We start from the raw sequence: 25,234 nt of genomic DNA, 5'->3' as shown, positions 1-25,234 counted from the left end.
GAAATCGCAGAACGCAGAGGAAACCCATGTGGACACGGGGACAGCATGCACAGAAACTCCATGCAGAAGGTAAGCCGAGCTCAGGATCAAACCGGAGACTCTGGAGCTGTGAGGGGGCAATTCTACTGTCTGCACCACCGTGGCCGTCCATATGGACCAAAACGATTGTACAGCATAAACATTACACACGATGATTCACATTTTCCAGTCATATAATTGGTGAAACTACTTACTCACTCACTTACTTACTCACTCACTTTCTGTAACCTCTTTATCCTGATCAGTGTTGTGGTGGATCCAGAGCCAATTCCAGAAACACTGGACGCCACTCCGTTGCACGGCACTTATCTTTCCTCCAAAAAACAAGTACAACACTGGAATTGTGCGCTGTCGTGGGATGAGACTGAAACAGTTTTGGCCATGTCATAAAATATGGTTGTGAATCATTGATGCTTCGGGGCTGTTTTGTGTCTAGTGGTCCATATGCTCGAGTGGCACAATGAATTCTGCTAGGCATTGCTGTTATTCTCTACAGGGAAGGCTTCACTGAAGATTAATTGTAGGGTGCCAATAATTTGGAAGTGGTTTGAAGAAGAATTGGATTACTCAAGAAAATTCCTTTAAGTAAAGGTAAATATATGTTTAAACTCAGAGTTTCACTTATTGCATGTATTGCCTTTTGATGAAAGGGTGCCATTAATTCTGGAGCTGACGGTATAATGAATTCTGTCTGGACGTATCGCGTCTGACGGATGCATCGAACGGTGTTTGGTGTGTGGTATTCTATTACATGATGTTGTGCCAGGTGCTGAGTAAGCAGTAGGACAAGATTAGTGTGGCTTAAAGAGAACAGAGAGGCAAAACGATGCACACAGACTATCTGTGTCCTGAAGCCATAACAACATGTAAATACGCAGGAGTCGGGGAGTGAAGGATGGGCAGCACACGGCTTGAGTTATGATGCCGCTGATGTTTGACCTCATTCAGGCAATGCAGTGTTTTTGTCATTTTGATGGCTGCTTGGACTTGTGATATGTGTAATGTGATATAAGTGATGAAACAGGCTCCTCTGTAATCACTTTACAACTTGTCCTTATGTTTCCATAATCATTATCTCATGCTGATGCATTAGGAGCACACGCTTATTACTGCAGTCTGTCGACACTGTAGGTGTGACCATTAACAAGGAGATAGGACTGTGTTCGAAGAAACCTCTGTCAGTCATAAACCCTATATATGTATGTACACTGATATAGTCAAGTGACCTAAAGCTAATGAAGGCCATAAAGCGTTTTCAGAGATGCAGCGTTTCTCATATGGTATGATCATAAATGTCCTGCTTTAGTTTTGAGTACTAAGAGTGTGATGTTTTTCTGTCGGTATGTGGATCAGTCATTAAGCATTATATTACTGAGTTTAAGAGTAATATAATCAAATTTTTTAATATGTTTATGTGGAGCATCCAACATACAGTCAAGTCCCTGTGAATGACCTGTAACAACAGAAATGATAAAATACTAGAACGAGATCATTAATATAAACCTGTGATAAGTATTACAGCCAGTGCTACAGTCAGAGCTCCTGTTAAAGAAGATTAATCAACAGCTTATGACCAATCAGAATCGAGACTTCAGCAGCGTCATCATATCACATTACTCAGAATTGCTTATCTAATGAATTTTATATTGAAATAACTAGCTATATTAATATGGCAGTAGTTATTGATTTTTTTTTATCATTAACTTGATTATGTTTATTTGATTTAGTCTAGTTAATGTAATGTGGAAGCTTAAATCAAATAATGTTTTTCTCCCTCACTTTCTCTAAAGTCCTTCACATTGAGTCATTTGTCCAGAGGCCATGTAGAATGAGAACAAAAAGACTTGTGTACCAGCTGGAGATGGCACGTACTTATTCACAGATATCCCCTTCACAATCACACACACACACAAACACACACAGAGTATACTGTACTCTGTGAACTTGGCATCGGTCCATTTGGGTGACCCCTTTCTTCAATCCTTTAGCACTCTTCTTTCGACTTTGGATGATGGTACATGTCCTCTCTGAAATCTACACCCAGTTCCCACAGAGCTATTGTAGCCTCATAGGCTTTTTCCTTGCTTTTTCCTTGCTTCTTCCTGCTTGTTACATATAGCAGAATTTAAAAATGAAATGTTTGCAAAAATTATACATTTGTTAAAGACTTTTTAATTTATCTGTCATGCTCACGTGACTGAGAATATAGAGAACGTGGCCTCATGATTATACTGCACACTGATAGACCTATGACACTGGAGGAACTGAAATTTCCACACAGTTTGTACATTACTGAAGCAGTTATATAAAGGCAAGTTGTGTATTTGCCCTAAAATGTTACTTGTTGCAAAGCTGCTGAGTAAGCGTCATTTACTGAACAAAAGTTGGCCTTTTTCAGGTGTTGGACCTGATTGGCTAGAAGTAATGCCAGTTACTTTGCTGGAAAAGAGGGAATCAGGAGTATTCGGTTTAGCTGAGAACAGTGAGAGATTTCTCACTAGGAAATGGTACACAATTTGTAGGACAAGGACAGGAGTTTTAGGGTTAGCCATTTATATACTTTCTGTCATACTTTTCCCATTTAACAACTAACCACAGCATTTTAAACAATAAACACTTTAATGTTGCGCTAACTAGCTGTCAGAAAACCTTACTTTCTTCTTTTTTTCTGTTTCCTTTAATTAAGGAATGCTGGCCTAAGCAACTCCAACTTCCGTGACAATGTTCTTAGACAGAGACAAATCACTTTAATATAACTACTATTAAATTCTGGTTGGATTTAACATTTAACATGGATGCAACATTTAAAATTAGCATTAAAAACAGTGTCAACTGTGAGAACACCCCCAACTCAGAAAAGACCAGAAGCCAGAGGACCTCCTGCTTTTGTTCTGCAGAGGTCACATTTCCACACTGTGGTATATAATGTTAAAGATTAGACTGTACTACCCATCTCTAACTGCTGATACATGAATATCAGTACCAATTATTGCGTAGTGGGAAACATCCTAAAAACTTATGCTTTGGTTTGAAATGGTTAAGGAAAACAATCTGACTACCTTCTCAGCATGTTTGACATTTTTGTTGCCATGTACATTGTCTGAATTACAGAATTACAGCTGGCACTAAATTGAAAGCACACAGCTGTTAAACCGTTTCTTTCTTATTTATTTTTTTTTTATTTATTTATTTATTTTTTTGCCATTGAGCCTGCACAGTATTTTCTTTCAGCTCAAAATCATTAAATGTCAACCCCATTGTCTTTAAGGCATTGCACTTCAATGTATTTTTAAAGTGTCTAGCCTGGTTTTTAAATGCAAAGGTGGAGCTGTTCCTGTAAACAGGAAGCCAAAATTAGGTTTGTGGGATTGAGGCAAAAATGGAGACCTCACGTGTTGGAAAGGCCCCTAAACGGAGAGAAAGAAGACAAAGTTAGGGGCTTGGCATGAGGGCTGCTTCACTCGAGTTTCTTTTGTAACTATCTCAGGCCTGCATTCCTCACCCCCCTCCTCCTTTTTTTGTGCAGCATGAACAGCAGCCCTGCTGTCATGTGACTTTTTGTCTCAACAATTGGCAATGTTTGTCATTGGCCAGTGTCTTTGAAAGTGCATCGGTCTCCTGGGTAACAGAGCATGGCGGCACCACTTCACCGCACCCCCAACCCCTTATTTTTATGTCTCGCCGACAGTTTGTGCCCCCTCGACTCTATTAGGTAAAGATTCACCTCTAAGCTGATTTGTCTCATCACACAAATGTTTTGCCTCCTACAGAGTTAATAGAGGTGAGTAGATCTTCAGTACTGAATGCAAGAATAACATTTTGTGTTTAGGTTTGTGTCCCATAGTGGCTGGAGGCTCAAGTGGTTTTTAAAGAGGTTTTTGATTATTTCTTACCAAGCCCTTCAAAGCGTCCTCGGTCATAGTAAGGATAATGGAAAGTATTGGAAAGTTCCTGTCTCATGTCACCATGGTAACAAATACAAGTGGAATTTTCTTCAGAAGTGCGTGACAGTCCTGACAAATGATGTAAAGACAGAGTGTTTACTGAAGAAGCTTAACTTCAGTGTCCTAATGTGTTACTTTCACCTTGTTGACACATTAAATGCTAATATGTTGTGCTATGTACTGTTTTGTTTTGTTTTTTTTTGTTTTTTTTTTTAAACGTATGCATTATGGACTGCCTTGAACTTTTTCCCTCTCAGTTTTTAGACACTTTATTGTGTCTTGCAACTTTTGGTACAACTCCAACTTTATGCTGTTTCACAGCCAGAAGGGTAGAAAAAATATAGGAAAATGTTTGGCTCTTTAGTTTTATGGTACTTGTTGACATGATGATTGATTTAGTGCAGTATGTAGGGCCAAACACCAATAGTTTTCACATATGCAGTACACAGGCATCTACGACATAAAAACAGAAGGCTTCAGTTGAGAAGACAATCTGGAAAACAGAATCTCAATTTGCTTGCATGAATGACCAAATGTAATCCCCCCCTGCGTTCACACTAACCTAGACAACTCTTCATTTTCTACGTAAGTGCACGACATGGAGCTGTGATTTTTGGCGTCTGCGGCACGGAGACAGAGCAACATGCGACATTTTAGATTGAGATTTTTCTAGTTTCTATGCAAATTAGGTATGATGCAGTAAAGCGATAAATTCAATCAGTCAGCTCCTGTGAACTCTTTGGACAAGTCCTATAGTGTGATTTATCTCCAGAAACTTTAGTTCCTAAACACGAGAGACTTTCTAGTGGGAACACACTGTGAGATGCTGTGATGCATTCTGCTTTAAAAAAAAAAAAAAAAAAAAAAAAAAAAGGTTATTGAATAAATTGTTTGGTCAAGTTGTTGATTTTGTCAAACTAATAGTGAGTTTGCTTGCTACTATTTGAACTCACATCTTTATTATTTGTCTCTTAACTGACTCTTAATTGATCGAGGTGCTTTTCATGACAGCTCAGAATAAAGAACCCATATTTTCCCACAGTTCAGGTAGGTTTTGTGCTCTGCTGATAAAACAGCTTAGACAAGCATGAATCCCATGATGCTGGTTTTTGCTGATCTGGTGCTGGTTTAGCTGGTCACCCAGAACGATCATGCTCACTTGCAAACCAACATTGTTCTGGTCATGGATGCAATTTTGAGTTGTTTTTCTGGCCAAAGATGCTTTACTAAGCTGTTTTTATTCCAACAGTTATTAAACAACTATGAGAATGAGAGGATATTAATACCATACAGGTTCTTATTAATGTTCTTGATCAACTAAAGATTGTGGCATAGCTACACATAAACTGCGATAGAATTGCTCTATTTTCCTTTGAGAAAACCAATAACACTAAGCTTTATGGATAAAGAAAATGTGCAGAAAATGCTACAGACATGGTCATATTAAAATTTCCAGTTCTCAAAGTTAACCTTTAAGTAGCCCAGACTTAAACCAAGACAGAATATCAGTTAAAATGTGAATATTTGGGTGCGAGCCAGTTGTTATTAAAACCTGAGCAGTAACCTGAGACGTAACTGGCATGAAGTCATCTTTGGCTGGCTGAGAAGTCCTGAATTTCCTGCCTGCAGTGTGCCTGAGGTCTCATGGCCCCCAAGGACTGTCTCTTTCACAAATCCACCCATCAGCCATCACTTAGATCAGCATTCTTTCATTATTAATTTCTCCCTCTAAACCCTGACTTCCACCCCACTCCAAGATCTCTTACTGTGTATTCAACTCTACTGCAATTCAAGTACACACTTTATTCAATTTATTTGCATTTATTGGTAATGCAGGCTTTGTATTTAGTTTAGAATCTAAATGGCACCTGATTTATAACGAAAGAAAGGAAAGTGAAGTTGGTCATGGTTAAGATAAGCTATGCTTTAGTCAGTGCTGTATGTCTGTCAGCATAGAGCTTTGATGGAGGTTAGGATGAACCTGAAGGCTTTTGAAAGCGTCATTGTTCTCCCAGGATATCTGCTGTGTCTGTTTGTGCTTGAGTGAAGAAAAAAAAGAGTCTCTGTTTGTGTTAGAGAAAAAGAAAAAAGAGAAAAGTGCAAGATAGAGACTGTGTGTGTGTGTGTGTGTGTGTGTGTGTGTGTGTGTGTGTGAGAGAGAGAGAGAGATCCAATGTAAGAGAGATGGGATAGAAGAGGCTTATCCTTTGAAGGCGGGTTTACATTGCTTTTTGTTCCTCATGACCCCTGAACTTCTTGCACCTGACAGGCCACTTTTCTATAAAACACTTCCGGTCTGTTAGAAAAGCTTTCTTTTTTTTTTTTTTATCACATAGACGCATACGATCTACCAGCAAGACTCTCTGACTCATCTCACAACCAATGTGAGTGTCTCTTTATCTAGAAAGAGAATTTGGTCAAGAGATAAATAACATGGGAAAATGCAGTCCTCTCTCTGACTCAGCTATTCCAGCCCAGAGCTGCTAGCTGCTACATTTTTATCATGTTCTTTATTGGAACTTTTTAGTTTTTTTCTCCAGATTTATGAACAAAAAGAGGCCAAAAAGAACAGACTTGTCATGTTCGTGCTGTAGGTTGTTTCTGTTTCACAGAAAAAATGAAAAAATGTGATTTAAAAAAAAAATGGATTATTTTTCTTTTCTTTGGATTCTGCCTCATGTTTGTATAAGTGTGTGTTTGTGTGTGCATGTGTGTGTGTCTGTGTGCCCATGTCAGGATGACGGGTTGAGAGCTGTGGATGTTTTTTTGTTTGCTCATCTCATCTTGCTCTTCTTTTCATCTTCTCGTGCCCTTGGTTTGACCCGTGCCACTGCACTGCTGAGAAGAATGAAAGCTGTCTGACCGTGACTGGCCACTGACACATTCCAGCTGCCCTCATGCTCAGCTCCAGTGACTTTAACCGAATTTGCTTCCATTTTTAACACAGCTTTATTACATTAAAGTCTCAGTCAGAACAGCAGCCTGTTATTAGTACTAAATATTTCAAGAATACCCCTTCTGAAATATTTACCTTCTCTTTTAACTTCACATTCAGAGCAATTTATGTTATTTTGGAAATTTCCGGCTAGCCATCTGCTTAGCGTGTAAAGAAATGCCACATAACATTCCCAAAGTGAAATGCGGTGGTCTGCTGCTGTGCCTTAAAAAGACTGTCTGCTCCTCTAGCCAAGAGAGGAAATTTTGAACTTTCATTGTTAAGGCTTAGCCAGGGTTTATATTATCACTGTGCTTTGTTTTGGAAGCAAAATGAAAAGTGCACGCTGTTCTGAAAGAACACAGTATAATTTAACATTACGCAGCAGTGCTATCATTGTGACCATAATGACAGAGTGAAGCTAAAATTATCTGCCCTGAGCATAAACAGCAATCACACGACGCTACCTTGTTTTCGTCCTTTCCTCACATCGATGTAAAAGACAAGTCGATAAAAGTAAGAATGCTTTGAAGCCCAACCTGCTCTCATGCTTATGCGTAAGAGTTTTGGATTTTTGAGTTTTGAGCTTGGATTTACTTATTTAATTACCATGTTGCCTAGATTGTATGACATTTTGCCAGAACACCTACTTTACATGCTTAACTAGTCATAATGTCATTGCTAAATAAGCACCATTTTACAACCTAGTTTTGCTCGCTGTTTTTTTTTTAATGTCTTTAGGCTGTTGGCCTACATAGCAGTGGAGGTCTGGGGCGGATTCTTTAATGCACACCTGTGCACTCAGTAAAAATCCTGGCTGTTTGACGCCCAGAGACATTTTCTCTACAGAGTGAAATTTGTGGTCAGGTTTAAACACGTACGATTTATCAAAGCTCCTCTTATGACACCTGCTTCAACCGCCACTGCACAGGTATAATATTTGTTTCTATTATGGACATGGATGGTCTTGTTCTGCAAACATTGTCTGTTGCAGAGATGTCAGGAAAGCATTACAGGGTTCCTATTCAGTCTGCCGTTATGTTCTTTGTGCTCAAAGTAGGTGAGATAAGCTGTGTCAGATACGGTGGCTCGTTATGGAAATGGTATTGCATTACACTGTTCCTGCTGGTTTGGGTTTACTGATCACTTGCAACAGGGTGGTCTTTGTAAAAATTGGCCTTTTGCGTTAGGCTGCACTAAGAATGCTTACAAAAGCATATGACTATTACTACATAATATATTAGTATTTCTGTTAAGTGATTCTTTCTAGTTTGTTGTGGTTGTAATGGAAAAGGAAGAGCATGCCAGTAACATTTAAAACACAAACAAAAACAGAAAAGAAATTAGTATTGGGCAGAAATTAAAATTGTATATGCTATATGTATTTATTATTTAAAATATTCAAATATATTGAATAATGTATTGACATAAAATAGGTCAATATATTGACTTGTACTCACTGGACAGTTTTTTAGCATACATGTACACCTGCTTATTCATGCAAGTTATCCAATCAGCCAGTCATGTGGCAGCAGTGTAATGCATAAACTCATGCAGATTCATATCAAGAGCTTCAGCTAATGTTCACATCAATCATCAGAATGGGGAAAATGTGATCTCAGTCACTTTTACCTTGGCATGGTTACTGGTGCCAGATGAGCCTATTTAAATATTTCAGAAACTGCTGATCTTCTGGGTATTTCACACACAACATTCTCTAGAGTTTACACAGAATGGTGCGAAAAACAAAAAAAAAAACATCAGAAAGCACGTATCGTCTATTATGATCTATTCAGTACACTAAAGAGTATGTATATGTGAAAGAAATTGGGGAAATGTGCATGTATTGACACATTGTAAAAGTTCACGTTATTTCCACATTGTAATATTTCATTGCATTTGGGAATATCTGTAAGATTTTCTGGATGAAAACTGAATGAGAAACAATATTACAACATTACTATATTTCCTACACTGCAGCAGTAAATGGAATGTCGTGTGCTAATGAGAAGTGGTGAGTCATGGTTCTTGAGAAAACAGTTCTCTTCTTAAGGTTCATTTTTTTCAAATAAAGGAAATTTAGTGGAGCGGTTAGCATGCAGTTGTGAAAAATCTGGTATCTTTAACATCACACAGATTAGAGCTGTAGTCTTATCCCAGCATTGAGTTTGGGGGTCTCACGGTGTATCAGTAGGGGAGGAGAGATTAAATCCATGACTCCCAGGAATGCCTGGAGGCAACTGTGAAATTTAACCAGGGATAAACTAGGAGTCTGACTGATCATTTGATTTTACAGCAACAAGGGCTGGTCTTAATCCCAGAGCATTGTCTGGAATTTTTAAAGGACATTTTATAAATGCAGTTAGCTATTTTTAGCAGTTACACAGAGCATGCTTGTTTACAGACCTTGTTAGTTTATGAATAAATTATTTCTGCATTGCAACTCTCACTCTCCTAATGTGAAGTCACTTGCATTTCTAACCTGAATATTTAATTATTTTGCCTGGTGGGAAAAAAAATCAGAGGATATGACTCAAGCCTAAAACTTCAGTGAGTCCAAAGTAATGACTTTTTCTAATGCCTTTTTCTTTATTGTATTGTATTGTTTTTTTTTTCCCCCCTAAATTTCGTTAGTATTTACTTAAGACAATTCTAAACAAAGATGATGTTTAAAAGCTCTGGCTTTGCAGTATTATTCAGGCTACATTTTCTGTTCTTGTATAAGCAGTGGAATATAAATGTGTTTTAGTGTTTAGCTCTTTTTTTTTTTTATTATTGGCTTTATGGCTATGACAGCGATGCTGCCATTTGTTCAGCTAGACTTCACATGTAGAGGCAGAACTGGAAGAGAAGTCATCAGTGATGGACTGCAGTGTGCGTGTGCGTGTGTGTGTGTGCGTGTGTGTGTGCGTGTGTGTGTGCGTGTGTGTGTGCGTGTGTGTGTGCGTGTGTGTGTGCGTGTGTGTGTGCTGTTTGTTGGGGTGTACAGAATGAGAAGGAAGTGCTAATGGAAAACAGGTCTAGCCTTCTTCTAATGACCTGTTCCCAACAATCACTTCTGTCTCAGTAGACTGTGTGTGTGTGGGTGTGTGTGTGTGTGTGTGTGGGTGTGGGTGTGTGTGTCAGTCACAGTCTGTTTGTGTACCAGATGTTTGCATCTGTATAGCTGTCCTGTCCTTGTGTATGATGTTTGTGATTTGTGTGTAAGAGGTGCATATGTTTAAATATTAAACTTGTTAGGGCATCTTGTTTCAGCACACCTTAGAGGGTCATGTTTCCATCTGTTTTGTTGGACACTCCTTTCTCAAAGTCATTAGTCCAAACCTGAATTAAAGGCAAGAATTAGCATATGTGTGGGGAACTATTAGCACAGATACCAACAAGTGAGGGAGAGACTGAGGGTCAGACAAACACAGAGATGAGGATTACAACTATCACATTTGGACCTGTAGCAAAATATTTAGCTTGCTAACAAGGTGCCGACAAATAAGTGAAGCTTATTTGTGAAACTTAAGTATTTAGTAAGGAAAAATGGGAAAATGAAACTATTGGTGCAAAAAATAGAATAGATATAGAGTTATAAAAGGACTGATAGAATAGATATAGAGTTATAAAAAATAGAATAGATATAGAGTTATAAAAGGACTGATTATACACAGTGTATCATAATGTTAATATATCACAATATCAATATCATATTGTCATTTCTCCAGCCCAAAAAGAGAGAAACAGACACAGAGAGAGAGCTGAGAACAAGAGAATAAGAAGGGCAAAGAGATAGCATAGAGAGAGAGAGAGAGAGAGAGAGAGAAACAGTTTGCATAGTCAGTTAAGCATATGAAACAGAAACATCCGGAGCAAAGCCTCCACAAAAAACTCCCACAGTCAGCTGTGTGTCATGACAATTCTCTCTCTCACTCTCACTCTGTCTCTCTCTCGCTCTCTCTCTCTCTCACTCTCTGTCTCCCCAGCTAGAGGAATATCAGAATAGTTATTTCCATTGAGTAAAGGTACTATATTCTTATGCATTTTGTGTTTTTTTTGCATATATGTTAATGAGAGAGAAATAGAGAGAAAGTGTGTGAAGGACACAGAAACTAGGCAAGTGGAAATAAGACACTCCTCCTACCTGAAGAGAGGGAGGGACCTGCAATGTCAGCAGAGCTTACTGAAGCATGGAGAGGGAGAGAAAGGATCAGCAGCTTCAGACGTGAGTGGGAAGTGCACTCCGAGAGAGGCGTTGTGAGGACACACAGGGGGGCTGCATTCTTCACAAGCCTTCCGAACAACTTGCTGCTAGCGGCTCTCCTGAAAATCAGCCTGATCGTAACTAGCACACACCTTCGCTGGACTTTAATCTGCTTCACTCCAACCTGCCTCAGCTCCTCTGTGCAGACATCCGTGGAAGTTTTGCAAAAAAAAAAAATCATCCATTTTCTTTTACAAGGTAAGAGACAGCTTAAGATTGTGTGTGTGTGTGTGTGTGTGTGTGTGTGTGTGTGTGTGTGTGTGTGTGTATGCATGCATGGGTGTGTTTGTGTGTTAGTTCCAGCTTGCCGTGTCAGTTAGCTTTATCAACCTGTTGGTAGTGTTATGTGTTGGGACTGGAAGCAGGACAGGGTGAAACTCGCTTCACACTGAGCCTCTCTGTGTTCACACACCTGGCTATGAGATGACGAACCTCTGATAGAGATTCTGACAGAGCACGGTTTATTTGACGAAGAGCAAATGCTGATCGTAATCGTCACATTCCTTGCCAAACTTTTGACTTATCAAGGAAACGTCACAGATAATGGATGCCAGTCGTGTCATCTCTGAACTTTGTTTATTTTCAGTCCACTTCTAATCTCTTCTTGGCCTGTGGTGTGAGCCCGCTAACTAGGATTAGGTCTAGGACTGGGTTATAAAAGTTTATTCACACCTTCATTGTGTACTAGTTTTCTTATGCAATCTTGGGAAGTATAGTGTCACTGTTTTATTCTGTTTTTGTAATTCTGTTTTTTTTGTAATTCTGTAATCGCCCCCGAATCCCCCACCCCCCCCCATCCATTTATAAGCTCTTTCTATTTAGACAATCTGTTTCTCTTAGAGCTTAACGTTTTGAAGTTTTGTTGTGTGAGTGTGTGAGCTTACTTTTTTTGTACAAGTGCAACTTGTCATTTAGTTAACCAAATGCCTATTTTGACATGCCGTTAAGGAATCGCGAGCTCTAGCAACCTTCAGAGTAAATAATAATCAAGTCTGTTGGACACTTGACTGATCTGCTCCTGCAGACCTGTAAGAGACAGATGAGGCCAGAAGCAGATCTCTGGGGTTGGTACTCTAGGGTCTTCTCATGAGTAGTCTGGTGGTGACAGGCCATTTGGGGCTCTTCAGTACTTTCTAAACTGAAGTGAGCTGAGAATGACAGAGGTTACGTGCAGGCTGTCTGCTCTGTCCAGCCTGTATGACAGAGAACAGCATGTCTCAGCACAGAGCCATCCATTAGAGATGAGGCAACACTTCTGTGGGAGCTAAAGTATAAATTCAGCCCACCCTCATCATCTGTCAGTGAGAAAATAGTAGAGGCTTCACTCATCAAGCCTGGCTGTAGTACTGAAGGCAGCATTTTCAACTCGCTTGCAATGGAAGTCTAAGGGCAGTAATCAGTAATAATTAAAGAAATAATTATTGATTTGTAAAATGCAAATTTAAAACCACAGCTATTACACTCTAACTGGAAATGTTTTAGGATGAGACAGAAGCAATACAGTAAAATCAATTTTTGTATATTTGAAGTTAAGTATTTAGGCACTCCTGTGTTTACTTCGAGCTACAGCATCTTGACTGCATTGGTAACACATGAATTCTTTCCATGGAAAAAGGAGTCCATTTTTCCAAAAGGAAAATTTGTATAGACTTAGAGCTTAAATGTCCATGAAAATGGGGGGGTTGAAAAATGCTGGAATGTTACTTTAAAGCTCATCAGCATTTTAAAGGCATTTAGTTTTAATGAAAAGTGCAAGACTCGTTGAGCCGGCAGGTTGGTAGTTACATCTATCAGTACTGAGCAGAAAAACTGTGTATGTGCTTTCAACGAAGAGCTGATATTCATACCCAACAGCAATAAAGCAGACTTCAGGAGATTTTCAAATATTATGAAAATGTGACTGTGTTCTTTTTCTTGTTTCTTTCCCTTTCCTCTGTCTCACATTCTCACCTTCTCTTTCTCATTCTTTGTTTCTTTGTGTTCTCATGAATTGTCAGTTTCACTCTATGACTCTCTGAGCATTCACACTCCATTGACAGATCTGGCAGAGTGTGAAAAGAGACGTGCATGAAAGTGAGGAACTTTTCCAAACAGTACAGCATAAACCCATTAGAGGTCAGAATCCTTCTGGTGAAAATCTTTGCACTATTAAAGAAAATTTGCTGGACGTGTGCCACCCTGGCCCTGAGGAGCTGGCACCGGTGCCGTCTCTGCCGCTCCAATGGTCATTGAAGAGGTACAGCAGTGTGGGACAGGAAAAATGTCCCCTTATTCTTTATTAAATTTTGAAGAGCACACAGCCCATAGGGAGGCCTTACTTCACACTAGCTGTCACGAAGTGTGTGAGCATTCATTGATTTCTGCCAGTACAGAGCATGCCCTTGGATATAGGCCTGCTTGTGGGTATGGAGAGAAGGAAGGAAGACTGATCAATGTGGACGGCATGTCTCTGTTGAGTAGTGAATCTGGTCTTCCTCAGAGGAAGAGCAGAGAGGTGAATGCACTGGGCTTTCACCTGTGTGACAGCTGTCTCTGACACACAAGTGCACACACACACACACACACACATGCACAGAACAGTGGTGAAAGTGTGTACCAGAGCCAACTTTTGTTCAGTTTTTTTTTTTTAATTCCTAAGATTAATATATCATGACTATATCACATTTCATTTGCATATTTATGATCAGTCTATTTGTCTGTCTCTGTGTTCCGACAAACGCTCTTAGGGAAGCTGCTGACAAATTGGTGTTCTTAAAAGGATCGCACTTATCATTTGTTCAGATCTCCAGTGTGAAGACAGATTGCATCTGCAGAGGTGGAGACATGCCGTGCTTGTTTTTGCTTAGATAAGCAATATCAGCTACATTTCGAAGCTGGCTCCTCTCAGCTCACGATGTCACAGTCCATTGAAACTCTGATGATGTTGTAAGCAAGTGCTGTGTGTTAGATCACTTGGTGCTGGTGGTATGTACAAAAATTTGGCGTCGAGGCTTCATCTCCTGTCTCCTAGCTCTCATTTTCTGGTTGAATCTGAGCCAGTGTGAGTGTCTGCTGAAAAATTATAGCACCAAAATCAGTTTGGAGTTTGTTTGCTTCAGTTTCCTTTCTACCACTATTCCGCTCTGCACTACCGCATGGCATGCTACAAATCTATCCATCAATCAGTTTTGCTACTTATAAGAGGACTATTTAAAATTAAAGTATAAAGTTTACGACATAGCTACTTAGAATTCCTTTTCTGCTGAAAAGTACAGCACAGCAGTCATCAGTAGTTTTTATGATATTCAGTTGAGTACAGTGAGGGAAGACTAACAATTTCTGTATATATTTGGATGCATTGTGTATTTTCAGTTAAACTGCTGAGTAAACACTAAATCAGTAAATCAGACCTAGAAGCTCATCCATGGTTGTTACTTTTTTTTTTTTTTTTTTTTAAATTTACCCCCACCCCATTTTTTTCTGGTCAGCTGCCAATTCCTGCCTACCAGCCAGCTCTCCCCTGTCATACGATAGCTACCAACTGGGAAGGGTAGAGGCTAACACATGCTTCCTCTAAGACGTGAAACCAGCCAACCAAACCTTTTGCAAACTGCCACTCATGCTGCCTCAGAAGGCAGTGTAACACACTCAGAGGAAAGCACTATCCACACTCTTCCACACAGATGAGCTCCCAGACACCCATTATTGGCTAGTGTTGATGTGATTGACACCCAGAGATCATGGCCAGTTTTGCTCTCATGGACTCCTGGCCAGAGCTGTGGCATCATCAGGATTGTTGGTTGCTACTTTTTTAGTCTTTACTGTTTCCACTAGCATTGCATGTGAAACAGACACAGGTACTCAACCATGGTACAGCCAGTCCTGAAATCTGATTAGTGACTGTACCATGCCATACCCCACAGTGTAGTGGAAAAGCGCTATTTTTCTCACACTTGGTCAGGCTCATCTCATTGGCAGCGATATAGCTCACTTTTATCTGCGCTTCCCTTGTGCAGAGATGTCTTAGCTGTGAGAAATCAATCTCCGCCCGCTGTAAACTTCACTCTCCTCTGTACAGGACAGGCCTGGGACCCAAAGTAAATATACGACCTTATTCCATTAGGTGCATCATGAATATACGGAACAGAGCTGTAAATCCAAACGCCAGCACCACCCCTGCCTCTGAGACCTCTGACTAATCCTTTATTGAATCTCTTGTAATGAGTGTGCTGAGACTGGCACTTCACCCATCTCCACTACAAATATTCTCCTTTGTGAACCCCCCAAGCACTTAGCGGCTGTAGCTTAGTGCACTTGACTGATGTTCCTGTCTGTCCCTCTGTTTGCCTGTGCAACTTGCAGCAACTTGAACTTTCAGCTCCAATGGCCTAATAATTACTTGGATGCTGTGTGATGTGATGTTTTACATTCTCGTAATGTATAGGCACAAAAGCATTCAGCTGTACTCCTATAACTTCTATACCTGAGGAAGTCATGATCAGGCATGTAAAAAGAGAGAAAACTGGGTGTATTTCATGTTTTCAGCTCTTGTGCATGTTTCAGAGGCGCTTTGTGGAACAGGACAGGCTGTGGGACGTCTGGAATGCAGGCATTTCTTTAAGCTCCTACTCCTGGAATGTGGTGTTTTGCTGTGCACTTTCCTTTTGGAATTTTGTTTGTGCACAAATGAATCCATGTTTTTTCTACTCTATGGATTCAAAGTGTGTGATCAGGTGATCAGGTGTGCCACCTGGAACTTTACACTCCATAGGCATTCCTCGTGTTCTCCAGAGCCAAAGCCTGAAAGGGGAGTTTTTTTTTTTTTTTTTTTTTTTAAAAATAACATAGAGAACACATCGAGGCCTAGAGAGTGAGTAAGCAGTAGCTTGTTGGTGTGTGCCTTTTCTGTCTATTTTAGATGAATCTATAGCTTCTGTCCACTTCTGACATACCAGTCTACATTTTCCTATCCATCTACCGTAACTATATTCCAAACTTGATACTTTCATCCACATGGTAATTCTTAAAAATAATCACTGTAAAGCAAACCGTTTTTCTAACCTGTCACTTTCTCTGTTTTGCAAATGTGCAAATGGGCCCAAGCTTCAGACTGCTCATCTTCCCAGTAAGCGCTCACTATTTTGCCTCAAGCCTTGACATGGATCATTTACATAAATTTGGAGCAGCCAGCAACATTATACACAAAAGTAGCAAACATTTCTAAATTATTCAAAACAGCGGACATGGAAAAAAAAAGAGCGTAAATAACTAATGAACCAAGCCTATCCAAACCTATTAATGCAGTCTCTCTCTCTCTCTCTCTCTCTCTCTCTCTCTCTCTCTCTCTCTCTCTCTCTCTCTAACACTGTGTTCACACTGAATGGAAACACAGTCAAGGAATAATGTGTACTTGGCAACTGAAGACAGAATGCTTTCTTTGAATAAAACAAGTGTAATCATTTAGTAATGAAAGTAAACCGGTAGATCGTATTTAATTTTCCCTGCAGAAAGAACCCTCACACTCTGTTTATTTAATACCAGGATGGTTTTATTTAACTTTAGAAAGGTGAAATCCTGTTTTCTACAGTGTTAAATGCTGTTGAATTGCATTATTGCAAATTGTTGTTGAAATGCATTAAACAGAACTCACTAGCTGTTCTAAGGTCGAGCGTGCTTGCCTAAATTGAGTGCAGAGAATGAGCCGTCATGGTCGTCTGCTCAGTCTCTGTAATGTAGGCCAGTCTAGATTGTTATCTGCACCACTAAAAGGTACTTTGAGTCAGAAACTCGGGATGCAATTACCACACATGACACCTACTAAGAGTGCTTCACAAACACAAGCAACAATTACTGTGTGTGCGTATGTATGTGTGATTGTGTTTATTGGTCCCTGGAGCAAAGGCAGAGATTTTTGCCCAGTCCAAGCACGTTTGACTTTGTTAAAAATCAGCCCTGAGTGTCCACACAAGATTCTTCTGTTTGAAGACTTGCCAAGTTCCCATAATCACCGATACTGAAGGATTTTAACTTTTTAGTTTTAGTGTTAAGTTTTATGTAGAAATATACTTTTTAAAATTATTATTACCTTTCCCCTAATAACATTCATTTTCATCAGCTTTACAATTCTGAGGCATGTTTTTATATTGGAACAGAATGTGAAGGTAGATAGATAGATTTCGTACTTTTATCCTTACTCTCTCTCGCTGCACACTCAGTGAGTTTCATAATAATGAATTTGCTCATGAGAAAAACACATTAGTTTGAATATTTGCTAAACGAATGTACTGTGAAATGCTCTATTTATTCTCAATGGGTTTTTTTTTTTTTTTTTTTTTTTTTTAGATGCAGCCAAGCAACTGCTGTTCCTAATTAACAAGCTGTATGTGTTTGCATCATATGACTACCAACATTATACATGCACGCCTGATTCTTTGGTACAAATTAATAAAAAGGACACACACCATTAGAGCCTTGATCATTGCTTCATAATGTCCTTGCTCGTTGCTCGCCCACTGGTCTGGTTACAGATGATCATAACAGATGAATTTAAGTATCAATCTAGTGCAAGAGAAAATGGGGCAGGTTATAAAAACAAGTTTAACTCAGTCCTTCATATACAGTAATATTTCTAGTAATTCACTGCTTCTGCCTGGTAAGTTTGATCCTAAAAAAGGAAATCGTGGAATACGTCATAGGAAATGCATCCTATTCAGCTGCACCCTGGGTAATTATCAGTGAAAGATTATAAGTGAACAGTAATAATGTTTTCACTCATAATTTGGTACTGGGGCATGTTCAGGATGTGTTTGTCAGCGGCTAATCAAGACACAGGAAGCATGAGCTGTTATTGTTGGCGTGTACTCTGTAGCTGCACAGCTGTTCTGTTGGCTGATTGTAGCAGGAGGTGGGTTGCTTAGTGCTGGCGAGTTACAGCTGCAACATGGAACATGCGTACATGTGGGACTTTCTGCTCGTCCATGCTTTTTTTACCTGCAACGGTGAATAAATGAATGTGCATGTTTCTTAGGTTTGTATTCGTCCATAATTACACATTAGCCCTATTCAGTGTTGTTTTATCAAGGTGATATCTGTATTAAAATATTTGCTCTCTTTTACATACTTTCTCTATGATAAAGTCTTGCATCCAGCTGTTTCCATCAGCTTTCCCATGCATATTTGTGTTAAACATGGTGATATGATCACATTGCTAGATCCTGAATTTATAATAATGCACTCTTCCTAATGTTGTTTTTTTTTTTCCTCTCAGTAAATGGGTTCCCAGTGAGGAGAGTGCAGAGACAAAATAATACAGCCCATTACATTTTTGAGAAACTGTTAGAAAGCATTTTATGGTGATGTGTTTTCCTGAAGTGAATTCTGGATGCATGCACAAAGACAAATAAACACTGAGCAGCAGAAACACAAGAGGCAACATCTGTTTGTGAAATCAGAGACCTCTATCCTCTATCCTGACAGGACTGAAATTATAGGACCACCCTTAAGTTCACAGAAAAGCAGTAGGTAATTTAGGCTAGAATTTTCTCAGGGGTGGAGGATGAAAAGCACTGACATTGCCAGTCCAGACGAAGTAAACTGACTGAGTACAACCTGTAGGAGATGGAATTACCCGAGATCTCCATGTAGAACTAATCCTTCTGAATAGGGCTTTAGTCGAAGTACAGACAGGCTGCTGGAGAAAAATGCTGTTCTCATCATCTTGCTGGAGAAAGTATTGTGTGTACATCAGCAGGACGCCATCTGAACGCACAGAACAATGAATGGTATCTAACATTATTGGCCTACACTATTCAACCAGATTGGCACTGCCCATTGGTGCTTAGTCAAACCTTACTCAGCAACTGAGTCATACATGAGCACGTTGAGACCGTAGATTTTGGTGGGGCAGGACAACATTAATAAAGACATCGCCTCAGACAAAATTAAGTAGAGAGGCTATCACAGTTAACATCTGTTGTAGGCTACTATCTAATGAATTTTTAGAGTAATGCAATAATAGACAGTTGATGACATGCAGTCATCCAGCATGCAGTCTAGCAGCTTGTTTTGAGCAGTGTAGACATACCTTTGTTCAAATGTGTTTGATCTAGAAGGTGTCATAGACATCAGTGCAGACTGTCTGCACTTTATTAGAGTTAATCCAAATAATTTGCTATAAAACAAGATCATGGCAACCGTAGAATATTTTTAAACTAGCTCAATCTGGCAACCCTTTTATTAACTGTCCTGTGCTTTGCTCCTTCCCTGAGGAAGGTGCTGTGTTATTCCTGCCCCAGTGGGACACTATTAGTGCTTGTTGTAGTTCCAATTTTTGAATAAATAACTCTATGGATGCTAAGTTGGGCAGTGAGTGTGCTGGCCCATAACTGCACAACACCTAGAAAAGCAAACAAATCAGAGGAACATAGGCTTATATCTGTCAAATAGCAATTAAAAAAAAGTCTTCAAATTAGTATCTCAATGGAATTTAAAATGTATGGAGGCCTTTCTAAAGACTAATATTTTTTTTGAATGGATGATATTAAAAGTTGGGATCTTCCCCACCTGCCCGTACGTACACACTGCCACTGTAAATGAGGCTCCTGCACCTTGAAACTTTGAAACCCATGGGGTGCGGTCTCATCTTCATATAACAGAGTAAAGTGCTCTAAAATGCATGTTTACGGTGCAAGTATGGTGAAACTGCTGAAACATCCAATACAGATACTTAGTAAACTGAAGGACAGAGTATTGTCTAACTTTGTTGAGAATGAGGAGACGAGTACTGTATTTCAGTGAAACAGTAAAGGAATTATGATGGAGTGCTGTATGTTCATGCTGGAAATGTGGAAATATACATAAATGTTAGTTGTTTGCCTCCTATAAAGTGCTGCAGTTTCAGCATACTTGGTAAGAATACTGAGTATTTGTATTAGAGCTGATGCTGCCACGAATGCTGAATTGATGTTAGAGTGAATTTGCCGTGTTTCTGACTGGGTCCTGTAATGTGTTTTATACCATGAAAGTGTGTGCTGATGATTGACATGGTCTCTTCACAGATCTAAGCAACAGAAGTATTGGCTGAAGACTGATACACAGAGCTCTGACATTGTTGTTTGATCAAAACTACAGCTTTTTTCACTCCATATAGTTTCTCTCAACCATAGCCACACAATCGTTTTCCATATGAAACGGTTTCTGGATGAGAATTTAGAGAAATCTGTGACTGGCCACACCCTACTGAACATTTTCAGTCTTCAGGGTTTTTTCTTTTTCCTGTTTAGCTGTAATGAGATGATGAGAGAGAGAGAGAGAGAGAGAGAGAGACATGATGATTCCCATAATCATGGCTTTCTAGGAGTCTCAGGGAGAGCAGAGGATGGGAGGGATAGGCTGCTCTTGGGTGCGTCTGTCTGCATTTCTTGACTCTGTGGGCTGGAACATTTGTGAGCGGTCTGAGGAGCTGAGCCTTGCCCCGAAGATCAAAGCAGGAGTTTAGCATCTGAGCTGTGATCAATAACTTAAAGCTCTCAAGGGACGCATACATAATCATTTGTGAGAGCACACAGTGTTACTGAACTGTGAGTTTCCTGAGATGAATGGTAGTGTATATATTTCTTCAGAGTAATAGCTGATATGCTGAAATTTGCATTTTCATTTCCAGTTTTGAAAAAATGAGATACTCACTTGTTTCAGCAAACAGAAAACATTATACATATAGAAATATTAAAGACGCTTAAATGAATTCAACAGTATAGCTGGAAAAATATGTTTAAATATATTCTAAAAAATATTTGTTTCAGTCTGTTTATATAACTGAGGAGAATCTATGGATGTGACGTTCTCTCATTGTGATGTGAAACAAGCGAAATAGGTTTACAAATAAAAGTTGTATTGAGATGTACTGATTGTGGGTTTTATCCTGAGCTCACTTTTATTTTTATTATCGTAAAGTTGACACTTGCTTGGAATTGCCCATATTTACCAAGTGACACCTATCGATTCCACTTTGTATTTGGTTTCAGGAGCTGGTAGCTTTTGTAACCGTCATGCTGTATAGAGAAGTGTACCCTCGGGCCTTGACCTTGATTAATGCTCAAGCCTGTCTGAGCATCGAAGACAAAAGAAGATTTGTTTTAGTCTCTCACACAGGCCTGTAAGACAGCATTCCTCTGCCAGCTCATGGAAGATGGTGAGGGAACCAACCTGACTCTTTAGAGGCAGCCAACCATTATTTATTGGTATTTCTACAGTAAAGTAATGATGAATGAAGGTATCCGCAATCAAGACTCCAACTCTTTCAAATAATTAGACTAAAAGTAGTTGGAGTGGGAGGAATGTACAAGGAGTTTGATTAAATGAATGTGCTTGTGTGGGTACTCTTGGATTATTTCAGATCATTGTGCACCAGTATCAGCATGTACCAAGAACAGGTTGAGAGATTGTGAACAAGTAGAGATGAAGCAGTAGGCTAAAGCAGAACAAGCTGGAGGAAGCAGATGCTCTATGATGGCCTCAAACCTTATCTTGTCTCTCTCACTTGGTCCATGTTGCCAAAGAGCCAGCTCTTTGTTCCTCATTACACGAAGGGTGTTTTATTTGCAGCCTGAATGTCCGATGACTCATGCAGTGAACATTCAGAGTGTTTCTGGGAATTCTGTTATCAGCACATCGGTTTAAAGAAGTTACTTGATGAAGGATGAAGTCACAGCATTCCACTGGTTTCCTCCTTTTTGATGCTGTGCAAATCCTGGTACCTCTCAATTACTTTCTCTTTACATATAGTCAGGTTCATAAGTATTTGCACAATGACAAAATTTTTGTAATTTTGCCTCTGTACCATCTGTCACCACAATGGATTTGAAATGAAGCAATCAAGATGTGATTGAAGTGCGGACTTTAATCTTTAATTCATGGCATTTAACAAAAATATTACATTAACGGTTTAGGAATTCCAGCCATTTTTTGCAGCGTCCCTCCATTTTCACAGGCGCAAAAGTAATTGGACAAACTAACGATCATAAATATTAGGAATACTTTTAATACTTGGATGCAAATCCTTTGCAGTCAATGACTTTCTGAAATCTGGAGCCCAGGGATATCACCAAATGTTGATTTTCCTCCCTTGAGATGCTTTGCCAGGCCTTTACTGCAGCTCCCTTATGTGATGACGGTGAACTAACTCACCACATGCAACTATTTTGTGACGTTCCCCTCCATTCTTTATTTTAAAACCTCTTTTTCCTTGAGCATAATTATTGTTCTATGAATGCCCATTAATTTTGGCAGTTGCTGATTGAGCATTGCCTAGTTCCATTAAAAGAGGTTAGTCTTAGTAAATGCATTTGACTTTGTTTTACCATTTGTTTACAAAGGCTGCAAACAAGTGCCGTAAATGTGCACAGAGCCACCATCCATCACCCTACACTCACATTAATCTTCTGCCTGGAGCCTCATTTGCTACCTGCTGCACTGCCAAGCTCTCCGATGTTACAACCAAAGCTGTGCAATCTGTTCCTGTTGTTAGGTTTCAAAGTAGAGGCACTGGCACACATTCATTCAAACATTCATATACGCGCGCACACACACACTTTCTTTCTTTCTCTCTCTCTCTCTCTCTCTCTCTCTCTCTCAGCAGAAGTCTGTTTGATTGTCTGTTCCCTTGAGCACAAATCTGCTATAACTTCTTTGAAGAGAACAAACAGTGTGTTTAATTGGAGCAGAGCTAAGCTTTTGAGCCAAGAGTGACTTGATTTTATAAATTTGATTATCCACTGGAATAACCATTTGTCACAACTTGGAATTCTGGAAAACCTAACCATTCACTTTACCACTGCATTTTGGAATAAGCATAATTATGTTTTGGGAACATTGTGGTTAATGAGAACCTCCACTTTGTCTTTCCATTCCTAACATTTTGTCTTAACAGCTTTTTCACCCTTCTTTATCTGTATTCTGTTTGTATCTGTCCAGAACCTGCGCTAGGTCATGCAGTGCTGATCACGTCTGATCTGATCTGATCTCAGCTGAGCTGAGGTCCGGTGCCACGCTGATGGAGCTCAAGGTGTGGGTGGACGGTGTGGTGCGGGTGGTGTGTGGCCTCTCAGAGGAGACGTCCTGTCAGGATGTGGTCATCGCACTCGCTCAAGCCATAGGTATGTGCATACATTAAAAGCTTTTACATAATTTACAATTTTTTTAGAGAACTGTAATATAGAAATGCTAGTTTAAAAATTAGCAAGCTTGTACTGGAGCTTCCATTGCCCAGTAGGCTTGCTAATGAATTTTGTCCACTCCTGTATTTATGTACTGGCAAATTGTCCTACTGAAAGTGTTGGGTTAGTTGAAACTTCATGAAAGATTTCATGTGGCCTCATTGCTTCCTTTGCCTCCTGCAGGCCAGACGGGCCGTTACGTGCTCATCCAGAGACTGAGAGACACTGAGCGGCAGCTTTTGGCTACTGAGCGTCCTCTGGAGTCCCTGGCTAAGCTTGGGCAGCACAGTAATGAGGTGCAGTTCTACCTTCGGCGCACCGGCCCCAGCAGCAGCAGTGATAGCCACGAGCGCACACTCTCTCTTCATAAACCCTCTGAAACAGGGCCTCCAAAACGCAGTGCACCCAGAAAATCCCTGACCTTCAGCCTGGGCCCTTCTTCTTCCCCACGTACCCGACCCAAACAGAACCGCAGGACCCCAAGTACCAAACTCCTGCCTGAGTCCAGAGCATCTCCTTTGCCTCACACCTCCCATCTGCCCAGTCTGTCAAGAGAGGAAGTGTTCCGGCAAGTTCTCCAGCAGCAGGAGCGACTGCAGGCACTGGAGGCCCAGCTGGAGATCCTAGAGCAGGAGATGCAGGCATGGGATCAGCAGGAGGACTTGGCTGCCGCAGAGCAGACGCTGCTGGAAGATGAGGAGCAGTGGGAGGAGGAGCTCAGGACTGAGATGCAGCGCGAGCGTGCCATGAGGAGGCAGCTGGCTGAGCTACACGCCAAGCTGGATGAGTGCGGCACTAGCCTGCACGATCTCACCACAAAATCCACACAGCTTGAGCAGAACATTCAGAGGGAAAGGCTTGAGGCTGAAGCCCTGCCCACACAGGCACAGCCAGAACACTCTGTGGGCGCAGTACAAGCGGAGCTCCAGAGTCAGCTGAAACAAGGAGAGGACCTGGAGTCTGAGCTGGTGGAGACAGAAAAAGCTCTGGGAAAAGCAGAAATGCTGCTGCAGGTGAGCAGAGAGGATGTGGTCTTTTGTTAGCATTGGCTGTTATTTCTCAGTTGGAGGCATAGCAGCAAATGTTATGCCCTGTGTACAAACTCAGCAGAATTCTGACACCAAAACTATGATGCTCACAATGTGTATGTGTAACAACAATGTGTATGTCATGTTCAAAAGTGTTCGATCTACTTTCTACTCAACAGTTTTACAATAAAGATATAAATCATTTCTTTAAATCTCTGTTACTAATGTGTTTTTATGAAGAGAAACAAAACTGATGCTTGCATTACCTCTTGCTCTTGTTAGCCAACAGTAATCTCTGATTGCTCAGATTATTGATGGATAATCCAAAGTAAAACCTTTAAGAATTAACAGTAGTTTGGACCAAAATAGCTTTCAATATACTGAATGTTGTAAATGAAGTCTGAAATCATTGCCTCAGGCCTTTGCCCTAAACTCCATTAATTATCGTGCATGCCAATGAAACTGGAATTTTCCTCATAAATGAATAACATTCCCTTAAGTACAGAAATCCTGAGAGGAACATTCCAGCAGCAGAATGTTAATTATCATACTTTCTTACAGAGCATCAGGTGTCAGTGTCTAGCACTTAGACAGTTGTTAGTCTTGACTTGTCTGGCTCTTGACTTGTCATTTCACTAATTGAACAGACTACAGGTGTAGAAACACACCCTTGGAAAACAAATCCCTGGATTGCTGTTAAGAGCCACAAGGCATAAACTTAGGGATGTAGGAGTACTAATGAATCATGTCGACCTCTAGTGGTATCCAGGTAAAGTGCAGAAATGAAGAATTCTTACTGCAGTTTCTGCTGCAGCTGCAAACTATTTCTGAAGATTTCACCATGCAAT

At 40.1% G+C, this 25,234-nt stretch overlaps 1 protein-coding gene across 3 annotated transcripts in view; it reads left to right on the top strand.

Annotated features, from left to right (window-relative positions):
• rassf7a (Ras association domain family member 7a) overlaps positions 1–25,234 on the top strand; it is a 31,960-nt gene that overhangs the window by 909 nt on the left and 5,817 nt on the right. Inside the window, exons 1-3 of one of the 3 annotated variants that reach the window (XM_034307308.2) lie at positions 3,543–3,820; positions 23,117–23,298; positions 23,542–24,371. In XM_034307308.2, coding sequence (XP_034163199.1) covers positions 23,196–23,298; positions 23,542–24,371 — 933 coding nt within the window. In that variant the 5' untranslated portion in view covers positions 3,543–3,820; positions 23,117–23,195. Of the gene's footprint in view, positions 1–3,542; positions 3,821–10,978; positions 11,366–23,116; positions 23,299–23,541; positions 24,372–25,234 lie in introns of those variants that run through there. The other 2 variants (XM_026919203.3, XM_026919201.3) reach the window with 2 other exon arrangements.

The sequence above is a fragment of the Pangasianodon hypophthalmus genome, chromosome 9 (assembly GCF_027358585.1).
Source record: "Pangasianodon hypophthalmus isolate fPanHyp1 chromosome 9, fPanHyp1.pri, whole genome shotgun sequence".
NCBI classification, from domain to species: domain Eukaryota; kingdom Metazoa; phylum Chordata; class Actinopteri; order Siluriformes; family Pangasiidae; genus Pangasianodon; species Pangasianodon hypophthalmus.
The sequence above is the reverse complement of the archived record's forward strand: the minus strand, read 5'-3'. Positions and strand labels throughout refer to the sequence as shown.